Source organism: Columba livia, chromosome 5 (genome assembly GCF_036013475.1).
Source record: "Columba livia isolate bColLiv1 breed racing homer chromosome 5, bColLiv1.pat.W.v2, whole genome shotgun sequence".
NCBI lineage: Eukaryota > Metazoa > Chordata > Aves > Columbiformes > Columbidae > Columba > Columba livia.
Genome location: NC_088606.1, coordinates 57,702,481 through 57,719,747, shown reverse-complemented (window position 1 = coordinate 57,719,747; position 17,267 = coordinate 57,702,481). Strand labels below are relative to the sequence as shown.

At 35.2% G+C, this 17,267-nt stretch overlaps 1 protein-coding gene across 11 annotated transcripts in view; it reads left to right on the top strand.

The window, feature by feature from the left end:
* The window catches only part of SBF2 (SET binding factor 2), a 269,359-nt gene that overhangs the window by 215,551 nt on the left and 36,541 nt on the right, over positions 1-17,267 (top strand). For 6 of the 11 annotated variants that reach the window (XM_065066151.1, XM_065066158.1, XM_065066159.1 and 3 more), the window contains 7 exons: positions 51-246; positions 1,427-1,554; positions 3,752-3,927; positions 4,836-4,987; positions 8,741-8,939; positions 10,971-11,167; positions 16,289-16,426. In XM_065066151.1, the coding sequence (XP_064922223.1) occupies positions 51-246; positions 1,427-1,554; positions 3,752-3,927; positions 4,836-4,987; positions 8,741-8,939; positions 10,971-11,167; positions 16,289-16,426 (1,186 nt within the window). The remainder of the gene's footprint in view (positions 1-50; positions 247-1,426; positions 1,555-3,751; positions 3,928-4,835; positions 4,988-8,740; positions 8,940-10,970; positions 11,168-16,288; positions 16,427-17,267) is intronic. The other 5 variants (XM_065066153.1, XM_065066157.1, XM_065066152.1 and 2 more) reach the window with 2 other exon arrangements.

The following is a 17,267-nucleotide window of genomic DNA, read 5'->3' as shown; positions in this document are numbered from 1 at the left end:
TATAACACTGGTATCACCATTACACTAACACTTTCATTTATTTGCATCAGCCCAAAATTCTACGACCAGCTTTACTGCCAGGAGAAGAATTTGTTTGTGAAGGTCTCCGTGTGCTACTCGATCCTGATGGCAGAGAGGAAGCTACAGGAGGACTGCTTGGAGGTCCTCACATCCTCCCTGCTGAAGGAGCTTTGTTCCTTACTACTTATCGAATTATATTTAAAGGCACTCCTCATGATCAACTGGGTAAGAAAAATTAAACAGTGATAACTGTATTCCTACAGATAAGCAGGACTTTGAGCTGGCCTATCCACCTATTCAAGCATCAATGTCAAAATGTATATACCTCGCAGTATAATTTTTCATGTTGATCAGATAAGAGTAATCTCTTAATATAGGTTTTTATCACTAGATATAAGTGTGATTGATTTTGATTTTACATTTAACTTAACTAGAACTTATTTCTTTAGATGAGGCATTAGACGCAAAGTGTTTGTTTATTCCTGTATATTGGTAGGTACTTAGAGTGCTGTGATTTATGTAATATAAAATCATAATATGTACTTGTCTTAGAGGAAACTTCAGTAGACTGTCACTTCGTATTATGGGCTTTTACAGACTACCTAAAGTTAGAGACAGAAGTAAGGACATTCCTGAACACACTTCAGTAATTTCCATAGACTTTCTGTTTTGAATGGACAAAGTGCTTAGTGTCTTTATATCTCAGTTCCATCTGTAGAGTTAGTGTAGTAATGCTGCTTTACAGAACAGTGTTTGTAAGCTTCTTCACCTCTAAGAGAGAACATATATACTGTGTGAGAACTGCAGCTTCCATTACCCCTAGCTTTTCATTAAACAGTCTTTTTCAGCCACCAGAAGTGTGTTAAATGATAAATATTGAGTTAGCATTCTCCCTAAAATGATTATTAACAAATTCAGTATTCTGTTTAATATGTAATAGAAATAACTCTTCTGAATGGCAAATTTTCATATTTTGCCATCTGCCATTTCTAAGCAGGTTGTCATTCAGAAGTATGAATTTATTGTGGAAGGTTCATGGTCATATGTAAAATATCAGTGTATGTAATTTGTTGTTTATAAATTTTATCATGCAGTCTGAAATTCGAATAAGCTTAAAAGTGTTTCTTCACCCCCTACCAACATAGATTTTGGAAGTGCATTTCTATTGTGTAGAAAGACTCAGAATGAAGGAGATTATTTTTCTAATAATCCCAGCTGAAATTAATCTGAAATTCAGATTACAAGTAATACTTCAGGAATTTACCAATTGAAATTAATTCTGTACCATTATTTTTATGTTGCTTTGTACCTACTCATTCCTGTCTATTCAAAGTACAATGTGATCAAACCAGATCTGATTCTCTGATCTAACAAGTATCTGTAAATACAATTTTATGGCCCTCAGTTGGAGAGCAGACGGTGATCCGGAGCTTTCCTATTGCATCTGTTACGAAGGAGAAGAAAATCACTATACAGAACCAACTGCAGCAGAGTATGCAAGAAGGACTGCAGATCACTTCAGCTACCTTTCAGGTAAAAGGAAGTTTTGTAAAAATTTATGTGACAACAAAGCTCAAAATATTTATGAGCAGCACTTTGTCTTGGTGTTTGTGAAGAGTTCAGTTTTCTGCCCTGTGAAGTCAATACAGAACACAGTTCTTTCATAGAAACACTGCCATTTCTTAGCCCACTTTATATTTACAGAGGGTTACCATTTTTATATTTGATTTTTTTTTTACTCCTTCCCCCCCCCTTCTATTTTGTATCCATCAATGGATTATGTGGGTTCCAAAATCTCTTCACGTGAGTAGAGACCTGGGCAGGCCAGTGGATAAATGCTTTTCTCTTTCTTCCGGCTACATGTAAAGAGTATACAAAACCTATAAATATTGCTTTCTTCTCAATGCTTGTCACTTTACCAGCTTCCTGTAAAAATCCATGGCAGAAAGTCATGGTGCATCTCACATGGAAGCTGTACTTTCAGGAATCTTTAGGGTAGCCACCAGAACCAAAGAGCCTCCGTATATCCAGGTGGTTTTCTGTCTGTGGGATCCCCCTCAGTGTGTTCAGCAGGAGCGTGTACTGCAGGGCCATCGACAGAGCTGCACTTTTAAGAATTAGCACTCATGAAGTCTTCCCTAAATGTTTCTTCTTGATAGTGATCTTAACTGGGGTCAAACCCTAAGAGGTGGAAAGTTGGAGAATTTCGTATCATGGACTGAAAGCAGACTGCAGTACTTAAGATATTTAATATTTTGTTGGGTTGGCTGACTGCAGAAGTATATTTTCATTGTGAACAGTAACTCTCATATTTGAAAACATAATAAAATAGATCATCAGCATTTTTCTAGTACCTTACAGTAAAGGACATTATTTAGCTAATCATCCTTCAGTATCCTATTCAAAAGCACAACTGAGTAAAACAAGCGAAATCAAGTTCTTTTTGTTGACTTCTGAGAGGACTTCATGAGGACTTTTATTTTCCAGAATTGTTTTTACCAGAATAGTTAGCATGCTTCAATGATGTGCTAAATACAGACACAGCTCAGTGTTTTCAGTGCTGGATTCTGGTCAAACATCATCTTTGCTTTTGTTTAGAATAGTTTTCTATTAGGTTATGAGAACAAAAACAATCAGCAAACGGTTACTTTCTGGTCCTTTTGTTACAGCTAGAATTCAATGCAGTGTGAAATAGCCCCTCCTCTTTGTTTATTAATTATGACTTTCAGAATGTTTTGGCTGCAGTTATGCTATTTGATATCTTTAAAACTTCAAATCACTGTAACCCCAAAAAGATTCAAGGCTCCATTCAAGGAGGTCCTAGAACAACAGAGTTATTAGTCATTTGGAAAATATTTACAAAACAAGTGGAATTAAAAAAGCAATGATGAAATCCACCTTCTAGATGGCAAACAAAAGATACTCAAAAGGTGTATACATATGCACTCAGAAATAAAGCTCTGGGATATTTCTTTGTTTGCATTTCGCAAATTCTTAAAGTTCTTCTGGGCCCTTTTTACGGATTCCCTATTTTCTCTCTCTATTTTCTTCCCCTGCCTCATCACCCCAATTGCTGATGTCATTGATGTCATTCTTTTGGCTGAGGATGATGGGATGGGATTTTTTTTTTTCTTTCCTCAAAACCTTTCAAAAAGCATTTTTAGTGGATTGGATGGATCAATATTGAATAGCACAGGGTTAGTTCTTTATTAAGGATCAGATTTCACTATTATATTTCTATACTTTGCAAGATGAGGCAAAAATTGGAATGACTTAGTAATGAAAATATAATGGTTGTGATGTATGAGTGCTGGAATTGTTGGTTTGGTGAGAGTCTTTGAAGTGCATTACCAACCTGAGTTCCCAGTATACAGGCTGAGCTGGCAGAGTATTTCCAAGCTAAGCTGTCCCACATGACTGGTGTTTGAACTGCTGGAGATGTCTTAGTGCCAGCACTACTGCTGGCACTTACCAACATATTTTGTGTTTGATATTCTGAGAATTCTAGATGCTTTAGTATGAGGTCATAAATGTAAAAATTAAATTAAATAATAATAAACTGTGTAATATCCATCAAAATCAGTAAGGTATATGTACATGTATTTGTTTTTTCCAATGGGCATAGTAATGCATAAATATGGGGATTCTGCTGATCTGTTTTAGGATCTCTTAATTTCTTTAATTCTATTTTTTTTTGCCGTTTCTAACATGTCATGTCTTTGATATGCAGTTAATTAAAGTAGCATTTGATGAAGAAGTAAGTCCTGAAGTGGTGGAAATATTTAAGAAACAATTAATGAAGTTCCGTTATCCTCAATCTATCTTCAGCACTTTTGCATTTGCAGCTGGGCAAACAGCACCACAGATAATTTTACCAAAACAAAAAGAAAAGAACACTTCATTCCGGTATAGTCATTATTATTTTATTACTGATGTTCTTGTTTAGTATTAGTCAAATGCATTGAACAATCTGACAGCTTTGCAGAAATGCAGATTATTCAAGCAGCTTTCAGGAAAGTCAAAATAACTGATAGCTATTCTGCATCTTTTTATATTTATTGAATAAAAGATAGATTAGTATAGGAATGTATTACTTACCCAAATTTCTGGCTGCAGTAAATTTGAACAAGTTTGTCATTGCATTTTGAAACACATACAATGTAAGTAGCATCTTCAGCTATGCAAATTATGCCAAAATAAAACCCAGATTTCTTGTGTACTACTTCATAGGTTAATAACCTAATGTGAATTGGAATTAATTTTACCCTTAGTGCAGTCTGTACAGTTGTCCTAGTGGTTTTTAATCTAAAGTTTGAGCTTTGTGTCCTCTTTTGAAGTTTTTGTTATACATTAATTTTTCCTAGACTAGATTTTTACTAGATCATTAGTCTGTTCGAGAGTGGTAGTTCCTGTGATTCTCTGTTGATTATTGCATTATTGACACAGGAAAGCAGAATCCCAGGCTAGTCAGGGAATCTTAAAACTTTAGGGTAATTTTTCTTTCCTGCCTTTACTTTGTCAACTTTGTAGATTTATCACATTGCTAGCAAAATACAAATACCTAAAGAAAGATGATGGCTGCTTATTCATTGCCATTAGACAGACAGAAATTTCTCTCAAAATAGTATAATTGGCATTTAAAAATAATATAGGATGTCATTTTTCTGGAGGTTACAATTTTTGTTATTACATTAAATGAAAAATTATTAAATACATTTTATTTGCATAAGTGGGTTCATCATAACAATCTGTACGTGCTATTGGAGAGACACATATGCATTTTTCCAAATATTTTTGTTGCTGTGAATTTACAGTACCTTCTCAAAAAGCATTGTGAAAGGAGCAAAGCGTGCTGGGAAGATGACAATTGGACGCCAATATTTATTAAAGAAGAAGACGGGCACAATAGTGGAAGAAAGGGGGAATCGCCCAGGCTGGAATGAAGATGATGATATCTCTGGTAATGGTTACGCCTTTTTTTTTTCCGTGTTGGTTCATAACTGCATCCTGTTATGCTTCCATTCCAACGTATTGAATAAGTAGTATCTTCAAGAAGAAATCGCCGAGTCTTCCTTGACCGGAAGGAGGTTACAAATATGTACATTAAATACCTGTTTTCTTTTGTGATGATGAGGCAAAAGAGGAAGTTCATTTGTTGGTAAAGCAAAATACTATATAATTATTTTTTAGTTGTCAAACTATTTTAAGATAGTATCTTTTTATCATTTTTTTACATCATAATAATGTAGATGGAACAGCACAGAAGCATGCTGTAGCTTCTATTTGTCTTTAGACATCATGACATCTGGAGTTAGTCTATGATAAGAAAGCAGTAAGTGGTGAGATTCAAGAAAGAGCAGGTACTGTGGGAGACCTTTGTGGATGCGGAAGTGACAAACAGTTTCCGAAAGCAGCGGAAGTCAATACTACTGGGAGCACCATTGTTCCAAATTTTGGTTGAAAGGATTTGGGGATAGAAGGTAGAAAGTGATTTGGGCACTTTGTATAGTTCGTGTAATGCTGTGGAGTTTGACTTTCTTCCAAATACTTCTTTTTCTACCATGTGCTGCTGTCAGTAAATCCTTATCTGGACCAGTGCTAATTTATAATAAACCACTAGAGGGAACCAGATTCTCCTGTACGTAAACAGGTATTGTTTTGTCATACCATTCTTTATTTTTTTAAAAAAAACCACAAGCATTTCAGATAATGAAGTGTTTATCAGACACCAATAATTTCTTCAAAACATCAAACAAGCCAGATTTTCCTTTTGAATATTTGGTCAGTGAACAAGGCAACTTAGGTGACTTATGAATAGATATATAAAAATGGCCTGAAGCAGGACTGTGTTACTGCTCTGTCTCCATAATGGAGGAAAGCCATTCCAGGAAAGCTAAAAAATATTGATTTTCTTCTTTCATTCCAGATGGTGGGAAAAAGGGCAAAAAGAAAGGATTACAAAACACAGAATGTCTTTACAGTGCTGAAAAATTATGTTCTAAATTGAATTTTCAGCATCTTCCTTAAGTTAATATGCATTCTGATGTTGTAGATTCTTTGGGACAGAAGCAATTCTGCAGTCTGTACCTTTGTGATTGTTGGATGATTTTGTCTTTCACCCAGAGACACCAAGCACAATCATATCTGTGTGTTCATACTTCTCTTGATGATGAAGACATTTTAGGAGTTTTTGCACTGCTGATGTACATAACAACTATATTCTTCCATGAACACAGGTGCTATATGAACATTAGTGATAGTCACTTTTTTCCTTCCCTAACAAACAACGAAAAATGTAAATTGTGGGGCTTCCTACCTGCTGGTTTCCAGATGTTGTGATGGGGAATGTAACAGTTTGTTTTTTCTCTCCATGCTGCTCTGACAGCTCAGGTATAGTCAGCTGACAACAGTAGCGACTATTTCAGACACAGGCAATTTGCTATTTAATCCCTGCAATTTCTTCTGTATTGACTTCTGTGAGTGACTTTTTGTTTGCAAGTCTCAAAAAACTGAAGTATGGGAAACTATGCAGCTATACCAGCAATGAAGCAGATGTGAACTATCTGCAGCAGGTGTCTTAAAAAAAGAAATGTTAAAGACAGGGTTGGAAGGAACTTCAGGAGATCATGTGCTCCATGTCTCTGCCCCAAGGCAAGATCAACATACTGAATCTGTTCCTCAGAGATGTTTACCTAAACTTTTCTTAGACGCTTTCAAAGATGAAGGTTCCACAACTCTAGGCGATTTGTACATATGCTTTAACCATCCTTAATGCTGGAGAAAACCAATCAACTTTCTGATATTCAGGACTAAACATTTCCTTGCCATAAATTAAAGCCTTCAGTTCTTACTCTGCCACCATATATGTATAGAAGAGATTATTCCTTCATTTTGATTGCAGTAATTAATGTACTTAGGGTCTACTGTAATATTTCTCTGTTCTTTTCTAGTTATTGAGTATCTGCAGTTCCTTCAGTTCTTTGTTTATTAAGTCTTGGTAGATTGCTGATCATCTTCATTGCTCTTTTCTCAGCCCTCTTTAGCTGGTTCACATGTAACCTGCAATGTGATTTCCAAAACTGGGCACAGAACTCTAGTTACTAGTTGTTGCTAATGAACACCTAATTTCCCTCTGATTCTTCCCTATCTTTTTGTGTTCAGAGTATAGAATCTCGTTACTGCTAAATTCTGTTTACTATAGGTGACCATACTGTTGTGTTCCATAAAATAGGAGACTGTGAAATCCACTTTTACAAACAATAAACAGGAACAGTAAAATAGAGGGATTATTCCTCTTCTTCTCAAAATCATTTTTTTTTTTAAATCCAACTTGAGACAGCAAAATATCTTCATTTCCCTTTTCAGGTTAGAGACACCAATATGAGCTCTTACCTCTAGCTTTTTTACACACAGGAGATGTTTTGCAAATTCTGATCACCAATATACCTGCTTTCATGAGAGAAAAATGCATTTAGAAAAAAATGTTTTAAAAATGCACCCTCATCTTATCTGAGTCAGTAATAGCTTTCCATTCAAAATTGTTAAATCCTTTTAAATGTTTTGTAACTTCTTTCTTATCATGACAAATAGGAAAACACAGAAAAAATAGGAGGTATTCACAGCCTTGAACTCTTTATTATTTAGGTTAAATAGAAAACTGTTGATTTTGTTTGATAAGCTGCAGTGGCAATAGAATTAATCATTTAGCTCTTATGCTAAGATGCAAAAAAAGTGTATATGGGTTCTACTCTTGTAAATTCTGAATATTGTCTACTGCCAGTAATATTTTAGTTGTATCATAATTTTTATTTTTTAAAATTATTTTAATTTCCAGTCTTGTAAAGTCCAGTTTTAAATTTAAATCCTTATATACTTTTCAGTGCCTCATTCCTGAAGAAATACTTCCCCTCATATGCACGTATTTCGATGTTTGAGGTGGTAGCAAGTAACCGATACATGCTGTGAACAGTAAATCTGCTTTTGGAAGTGTTTTGAAATAGCTGGAAGTGTCAGTAACAGGCAGGTGGCAGGTTTTGTACAGAGACCTTGCTTGACTTGGATTTCAGTGTAGTTTGAACTTGTGATGGTTTTTATCTCTCGTGGTTAAAGGTTTTTCTGCTTTGGAAAGTGCAGCTGATGCATGGCTGAAGGAAGCTGCTGTTTGACATTGAAACTGAGGCATTAAGCAACCAACACTCATCAGTTGTGAAATTATGACACAAAACCATGTTTTTTTGTTTGAACTAAGCCTTAAAAAGGTTGTTACATCTTTTGAAGATAGTTTAAAACAATTGCGAGGTCCATTTTATTGTGGATGTTTAATGGATTTATGTGCACGTTTTTCTTTCTTCTGTCTTGTGTACATCTCTGTATAGCAGTTATGAATTTAACAGGTTTTCATAAATTGTTGAAAGATTATCTGCCTTTGGTTCAGTTCAAATGAATAGATGAGATTACATTATCCAGGATTTTAGCGAGGAGTTGTCAGCGATGCCAATGACAAGTGAAGTAGGTAACTGTGTGATACATTCAGATTTCCTGACTAAAATATTATTTTATTGCTTATAGTTTCTATAAACTGTTGTTTGTTTGTATTTGTTCCTGTAATTCGCCACTGACTGTAAGACAAACTAATACTTTGTTCTGAAGAAAACAGCATTGTTTTCTGTGTAACTACTGGCCTCCCAAATAGCAAACTCTTAAAGATGTTTAACTTCAGTTTCAGATGACAGCGAGCTGCACACAAGTGGTACCCTAAAAGCATCAGAAAAATCAACAATGGAGCAATTAGTAGAAAGAGCCTGTTTCAGAGACTACCAGCGTTTGGGACTAGGGACCATCAGCAGTAACTCTTCTCGCTCAAAAACTGAATACTTAAGGATAACTGCACTGAACAGGATGTATTCCCTTTGCAGGAGGTGAGTTTACCAGTTCAGTCAAGTAGTTGAAAATAAAGATGGCATAACACACATACCACATGGTATATCCATTTAAGCAACTTATTCTGAGAAAATTTTTGTTTACAGTAGGAGTGTTCAACCAATGACCTTGAAGCTATTTGTAATCTGCTCAGAGATTTGTCTCCTGGTGGCTCTGTATGCATTAGATTCAGAAAGAGTGCCAGCAGTGGTAGCTGGGAGTCGGCTTTCAGAGCTGCCCCAGAAGTTGTCAGACACCACAAGCCTTCCTTACTAGGTTCTCCCCATAGCCCATGGAAAGAGAGCGCCCCTGGGACTTTTGGAAGAAACTAACCTAGATACTCGGGATTGCCTTCTGAAGGAGTTTCTCTCTCTTGGCTTTCTACACTGATGTCTAAATCATTAGCCTGTTTTTCAGCTTTCTGACTTGGCAAACAAAGTTAGCTGGTAGAACTCACTCCCTTGGTATGGTTTATGGAAATTGTTGTGTGGGTACTGGAAATTATTTGTCATATATTTGCATATAAAATCTATTCTTTTCCTAAATAAAAAAAGCAAGCCTCAGAAACAATTATACATAACTCTTTTCTTCAAATAAAAAACATGTTTTAAAATTGAATTAATGAAGATATCTACACTGCTTTAAAAGTTTTCATCAGGTGCTGAAAGCCACATGCTCTGTTTTAACACATGAATGTTACTAATGGCTTTTTTGTTCCAAAAGCTAATGTAGTTAACTACCACTGCCCACAAAACTTGTTTTTAATGTAAAAGCGTATCTGCCTGACTCATATCAGAAGGGCATTTGCATTCTCTAAAGCCAGTTTTGGCCAGTCATTGCTTTCATTATGGATAATGAAATCACCATTTCTTCATGGAAGAAAGGCACATAAGAAAATACTAGGTCCTTTCTTGTTTTCTGACTTATCCAGAGTAACAGACTAATAACTGGTTTTGTTCAACCACCATCGAGTACAACACAAATGAAGGGATTAAATCTGTGCATTTTCATTATGCTTTGAACATTATGCAGACAACTCGTTCCTCCCCTAAACCCACCAGTTTTTAATAATCTATAGGATTTTTTTGAAAATATAATTAATATCTGAGCGGATTAAAAACTTCAATATATAAATACTTATCTAATGCCATATTGATTTTGTTACTGTGTTTTAAGAGGTAGATCATAAATATCAGGTAGATGGATTATGTTTGAGGGCAGTTCAATAAATGTCAGATAACTGAACCTACAGGAACAGTGTATATTGTAGAGGAACAAAGTTGTTTAGTAACTTTTTAGTAACTTTTCCCTGCTTCTTGTCTTAGTTTCTTCTTAACGTATGATATTGGCACTTGGATAGTTTTTAGAAAATAATCTTTCATATTGCTTGAAGCCTTCTTTCACTAATAGCACCATAACTACCATCTTGCTAGGTTTTCTATTTTTAAAGCTATTGTATCAGTGAATTTGTTATTCTCTCAGTGTATTGTAGTGTTTTTAAAAGTACACAAAAATGCAGTTTGAAATACAGCGTTCCAAGGAATCTGACTGTAAAATTTAAATGTATTTTGACATAAACCAAAAACTATTGTTTTAGTTGTAATACTCTAGGCAATCTAACATTCTTTCCTTTCAGTTCTCATATTTCATCTACAAGTGTCAAAACAAAACTAGTGCATCATTTGCATGACTCAAAATTCTCTTTTCTGTCATGCTAAAAAATATGGCTTCATTGTACTGGCAGAAAAGAGATGTACTAAGAAGAAATATATTACCAAATCAAATATAACCTTAAATGGAGACTAGTAATGATAGCCTTACAAATTTTTCATAATTAAGGTTGTTTTTAAAATGTAGTTTTCTTTACAAATTAATGTATTTTTTAGGATTGGACAAAAAATGAGAGTTACTAATTAAAAATTTAGGTGTATTTTCATTAAGATGTGTATTCAGCTTGTAATTTTAGAGAATGTTTTTCATTGATTACAATTTTGAAAGCAATTTTAACTCTTATTCATTTGCCGATACAGTTACCCTGGGCTCCTGGTAGTACCTCAGTCTGTCCAAGACAGCAGTCTGCAGAGAGTTGCTCGCTGTTACCGCCACAATCGCCTGCCAGTTGTCTGTTGGAAGAACACTAAAAACAGTACCCTTCTACTTAGATCTGGCGGCTTTCATGGAAAAGGTGTTGTTGGCCTCTTCAAATCCCAAAACACACATACTACATGTGAGTTGATGCAGTTAGGCTTTCTGCATAAGTAAGTTTAGATAGAAATACTTATTTTTCTAGAGGAAATCAGAGATGCAATTGAATCAGAAGTCTCAGGATATGAATGGTTTTCTGATATTTTATTAGTTCAGTTTAATTACTGTATGTCAAGAAGCAGATTCTGAATGGTATGAAAGTGATTTAAAAATGTCAATGAATAATTTGAAAGATAATATATGTACCAAAAGTCTTTGTTAAAAGCTGGCATATGCTAAATTCAACCCAAATTTCCCCTGTTTACCTTAAATTGTCTTTTTCCTTTGCACCAGTTTATGTAAGGAGTGTATGTTTTCCCTCTTAGTAGAGAGGTTTATATAAAATATGAGAGAGAGCATAACCCACTGGACTTTCTCATGTTTTCATATTTTATAATATTACTTTAACTTTTTCTTCCATAAAGCATAGACCTGAAAGATTCTAGTTGCAAGTTTTCATTAAGTAAACTTCTTCCTTTGTGTGATCACAATTGGACCAGTACAAGCTTTGTCAGAATAGTTAGTTTTTCAAAAGAATAGAACATATTAGGGCAACATTCATTTTGGAAGGAACCTTAGTTGGCTTTCATGGGCCAAAGGCAGTGTTTAGGATACTTATTATGGCTGCCTGGATTTCCATCTCTTATGCCAATAATTTCTTCAGACTTGATTTCATGCCAAGAGGGAATTTGGTATGTGGCTGAAGAAGACGTCAGTTTTCTGTTTCATCAAACTGATAGTTATTTAGAAATTGTTCCAGAATTAGGCCATAATTTTTCTTTTTTTAGAAAATGTGACGTAGAATTGGAATACCAGGAACTCATTAAGGTAGCAAAGAGATTCCTTAGTCCTGTTTATGTTTGCATTTCACCCCAATGATGACTAAAACACAACTGAAGGGTTTGACTCTACTGAATAATTTGTTCTATAGAATTTTTCAAAACCTCTAACAAGCATACTGTACAAATATGTGCAACTCACGTAAAAGTAGTTTTAAGATTACGATTTAAATATTTCCTACATAGTCCTTCACAGAGTATCTTTATGAAAACAACAATTTCATTATTTGTAAAGAGCTGTTTATATCAGAGATAATATTTATCTATATGAGGTTTTATGTATATCAAATTCATCTTTAAAATCTCAACTTATCAGAGACCTTATTAGAAAAGCATTTTTTACATCAGTGGCTGGAGTGGCATTTAACACTAATTTGTGAATCACTGATTATCTGCTGAATATTCATTGCCATAGCATATTGATTCGATGTGTCTCTTCAGTGTTTTGTGGGGGCATTTTTCAGTTGGAGGGAGGAGCAAGATAATGAATTGAGTTTTATATAATGCATTTTTATTGAAAAGATTCGTAAAATGAATCAGTGAAGTACTACCAACAGTTAACATGGCAGCTGCCAAAGCCGTGAGCTACACCAGTTTTTACACAGGTTTATCTTTTGAATCCTAAACATGGTAATTCAGACATTGGTCTTATAAACTGATGGAATACTGATTGTCTTAGCTGAAATACTGGCCAGGCATCTTTAACCTGGTATAAATAGAATAAATTGAATAAATTCTGCAGGAATAGTCTGCAAATTATATAAAGACAAACACTTTCTTGTTTTGTGTAGTAGCTATAATTTTTATGTCCATGGGAGTATGAGGGCCTTCCAAAACAAAATCTTCAAAACCTGACCCATTAAAGCATGTTTCCAGTGTGTAGTCTCACTGCTTTTGTAGGTGGTTACTTTTAAAAATTTTATGTAGTCTTTTATATTGCCCTTATCACTGCCATACTTCCCTCAGTATATTAGGCAATAGATAGTCTGATTGACAGGAACTGTATCTGTCGGACATTGGCTTCTGGAGTTCCTGTTTCTTTTAAAATGTGAAGAAAATGGAGATTCTCCTCAGGAAGATACTGCAAGAAAAAAGAAAAATATTTGTAAGATATTTATTTTATTCATAATGAAGTTAAAGCTTGGTGAAGCAAGATTTTTGAAGAAACTGATCAATAAAGTTGTGCACAGGTGCAGGTATTTGCCTCAGTAGGAATTGTGTACAATGTAGGAAAGTCTATGTTGAAAAAGTCGTTGGGATGCAAACTAAGAGGACAAAGAAAATCTTACATTACATTCAAGTTGGCAGGTGCATACCTTCCTAAGCAGAGGTTTCATAGAAGTAGATTTTCATTGGGCAGTTCTGGATTGATACGCAGAAACAAAATAGGACCTACTGGAACTTCATGAACATTATTGTGATTTCCTGTTACATCATGTGTTAAGCAAGTTTTCAAAGCGTAGTTGAGATCAATATGTTATATAAGAAGCACAGAAGATATTTTTTAGAGAAATCATGCACAGCACTGAATTGCTGTATGGGACCAAACCACATGTGCAACAGAATTGTATTTTTCTAATATCTGTCCACAAAGGATTATTAACAGGTGTTTGACATGGAGAGTACGCAGGTCTTTTCAAAAGTTCCACTGAAACATGAAAGTTGGTTTCTCAATTTCACTTCAGCCTTTCTGGGAATTTTTTTGCTGAGCATCATAGTTCTAAATGTGACATTCTACACTGGAATTACCATCTAGTGGTCAGCTCCCATAAAGGAAGACCATTAGATTTCTTGCATGTAGTAACGTATCCAAGAGAACAGTTATCTTGATACAGTCTGGATTCTTGATTATATTAGGACCTGTTGTAAGATAAAGCTGGAGAGCCCTGCAAGCAGGCATACAGAGCTGACGCAATCATATTGCATTACTAAGCAATGCATTTCATTCCTGGGATTTAGGAAATTGTTACTGGGGTCTCCATCCCCATTGTTTGTTTAAACTCATGCTGTTATGATGACCTTCATGTGTGATACACCACTTAAAAGATCAGTCATTTAATATAAATACCTGTTCAGTTATGTGGGTAAAGGGGTTCATGCTTTGAGTCACCAGTAGTCTTTCATCCCTTTAATACTGCTGTTAGGCACTGTGTGAAGGGATGATTGGTGTTAAGGGTGAAGGGCAAATTTTCTATCACAAGGACATTATTGCCCTCAGCCTTTAATTTAGATGTCTGCCCAGTTCAGTAACAGACTTTCATGTAAGTCAAGCTTTTCATCTCCTGAGTGTCTTTTCTAAAACACACAAACTAGTCTTCACAAAATGAAACTCTTAAGTGCAAGTTGTAAGGACATTATCCTTCCATGTAGACATTACATTTCCTTTCATTTAAATAAAATTTTAAGATCTAAATTGACTTTTTGTGGCATTTCTTCAAGGACTAGGAGACACAGAGATCATTCAAGTGGATTTCAGGATGTGTAAACTCTCTTTTAAGAGTTGAAGAGAAAATCATCTTTTTCTTCAGGCTCGTTCCACTTTGTCAGACAGAAACAGCATGATGTTTCCTGCAAGTACATTTTGTAATCACTTCCTAATTGTACTTCCAGTTCAGATACTAATTTTTACAGGGCTATTTAGATACTAATTGTAACAGAGCTATCTTGAAATTTTTTTTGCCACCTCCAGCTAAGCAGGTTGCTGTCTATTAGTCTCCAGCATAGAATCTGATTGGATCATCACTGGAGAAAACTATTGATAAATTACCATTGTGCTTTGTCCAAATGTGCTCAATCAAGTTCTTTTACTCTCTGTCTCTTATTTCAAACCTTGGCTCTTGTCGTCAAGATACCAAATCCTGGTTTAAGCAGCTATGACAGTTTTGTCCTATAACAAGTCCAGAGGTGGCTGCAATAAACCAGAATTTTAAAATTTTGGCATTTGAAAAAAAAATGTGACTCATTGAGGCTGGACACTTTTTTGTCATCATAGTATGGCCCAGAAGCTGACCTTCATCTCCTTCCCTTCCTTTAAGTCCTTGTACTGGACACAAATAGGTGCTATATTTCTGTTTGTTGGTGGTTTTTTTTTTCCTTGATTCTGTTTTTTTGTTATTGGTTTCTTAACTTTTTTAAGTCTTAAGATTGTCTTATGTGGATTGTCTTGTTTAACTTCAGTGCTTTCTCGGAGCATCATAACTTCTCATCTTGCTGCTTTTTTTCTCCTTCCTCTGTTTTTTAAACTATGTCTGTTTCCTCTCAGGCTTTGCTTTCATCCAGTCTTTTGCAGTCACTTCTCTCTTTCTTACATGGTCCTTCTCCATGTCTCCCGCAACTCAAGCAACATCACTAACAGCTGGAAAATTATTCTGTTTCTGAGATCTGTAGACTAGTCCTCTGAAACTACTTGCACATAAAGGATTATTCAGAGAAGGAATGTTGGTTCTTACAATCATACAGTCCCCTCTCCTACAAGTTACCCAAGCATGGGGGAAGACACTTTCTGATGTTACCTACTGGTGAAGGAGCCGATGGACTGTCACCAGGGAACAGGATCATTACTTTTCATAAGTGGAGATCCCTTGACCTGTGCTATTCAGGTGTGCGTGTGTTGTCTGTTTATTCCATTAGAAAGGTTAGATTCTGGGGTCAGGGCACCTGAGGGATTTGTCCATTGGTATCTCTAAATGCAGCAGAGTGCATGAACACTGGTGCATACTTTCTGTAAATGGGCAATATATCTCGAGGAACCTCCACTTATAGGTGAGTAACCTTCCTTTACTGGAATGAGGAAGAACTGGTTGAGTGTTGAGTGTAGTTTTAGGTTACTTTTCTTAAAGAGACAGTTTTGTCTGTTCTATACACAAATTTTTTTTTTTTTAAGGCTGAAATTTGCTGACAAGTAGCACAAACTTAGAAATGTTACTTTTCATTCTGAAAATAAAGGGAAATCTACATCATCTCCAATCTGTTTGTATTGGTCACTGGCTAATAGTGAATATTTTAAGTAGTAACCACAGGGTAACCAACTCTTTCAGAAGTTTGGCTTTGTGGAGTGGAATGCAAGAGAACAAGGCTGGGTGCTGCTCTGCAGCCAGGTGATGGACATCTGAGCATTTTTTGTCATTAAAGGGATGGCTTTTTGAACCTTTGGTAGACACAACATGGCATTTTCAGTGTTGTGCTTTACACAGGAAACTTTTGTTTTGCTATTTTATGTATTTATAAATGTATTTTAATGTATTCCATTCTTCTTGTGACTCTAGCTCCTGCTTCTTTAGAATCTTCAAGCAGTATAGAACAGGAAAAATACCTGCAGGCCTTACTCAATGTGATATCCATCCACTGCAAAATGAATGGCAGTAACACTCTCACTGTTAGACCAACAATTGCTCTGTCTCCAGGTAAAATTGGTTTATATAGTGCTTTTCTATGGTTAAATTGAAAAGTGAGTTCTCTCCAGTTTGGTGTTAGTTCCACTTGTCCCATATGAACTCTGTTTTTTCTTTATTGTTGCACTTTCCGGATAGCTTATTCGCTCTTAGTTTTAGTGAATGTGTTTTCTGTATGTAAAGGATGTTTATAATATTTCAGAGTTCTTAATCTGACAGTAAATGATCATTCACCTGTGGGGCATCAGTACTTTGTTAAAATTCTGGAACAAATAAAATGAATTTATCCAGAATATCAATATTCCAAACCTTTCCAGGTTTTTTCTTTTATATCAAATGCAACAACTACATTATTTAACAGAATCAACAGTAAAGATCCACTTTAAAGTCTTTTGTAACACATTAAGTATATTGAAAACTGTATAATGAATAAGAGAGTGCCGAATTGAAGAGAATGTGAAATACTACTCTATTTTATATAATGAGAAAATACCAGATTACAAGTTCAGATTCTGTATGAACAGATGCACTATTTAGCTACAGCAGCAATGGAAGGCATGTAAGCATTTTTGTGTTACATATTCATAATAGGCTTTTAATGTTGGTTCCAAGTATAGCCTTACTTGCAGTGAAAACTCTTTCAAAATACACTATTTGAGTTATGCGTATGTGAAACCATGAAGAAATGAATCCATGCTTTATTTCAGTTATTTTGTGATGAAACCTGGTAAGGTTTATGTGAAGGTAAGCCCAATATATTAGAAAGAGGAATATGTTACGTGAAATTCTGTCTGTCTTGTCTTATTCAGTTGGTGGTAATTGACCTAATATAGCCCAACAAAGGCTTTTCTTG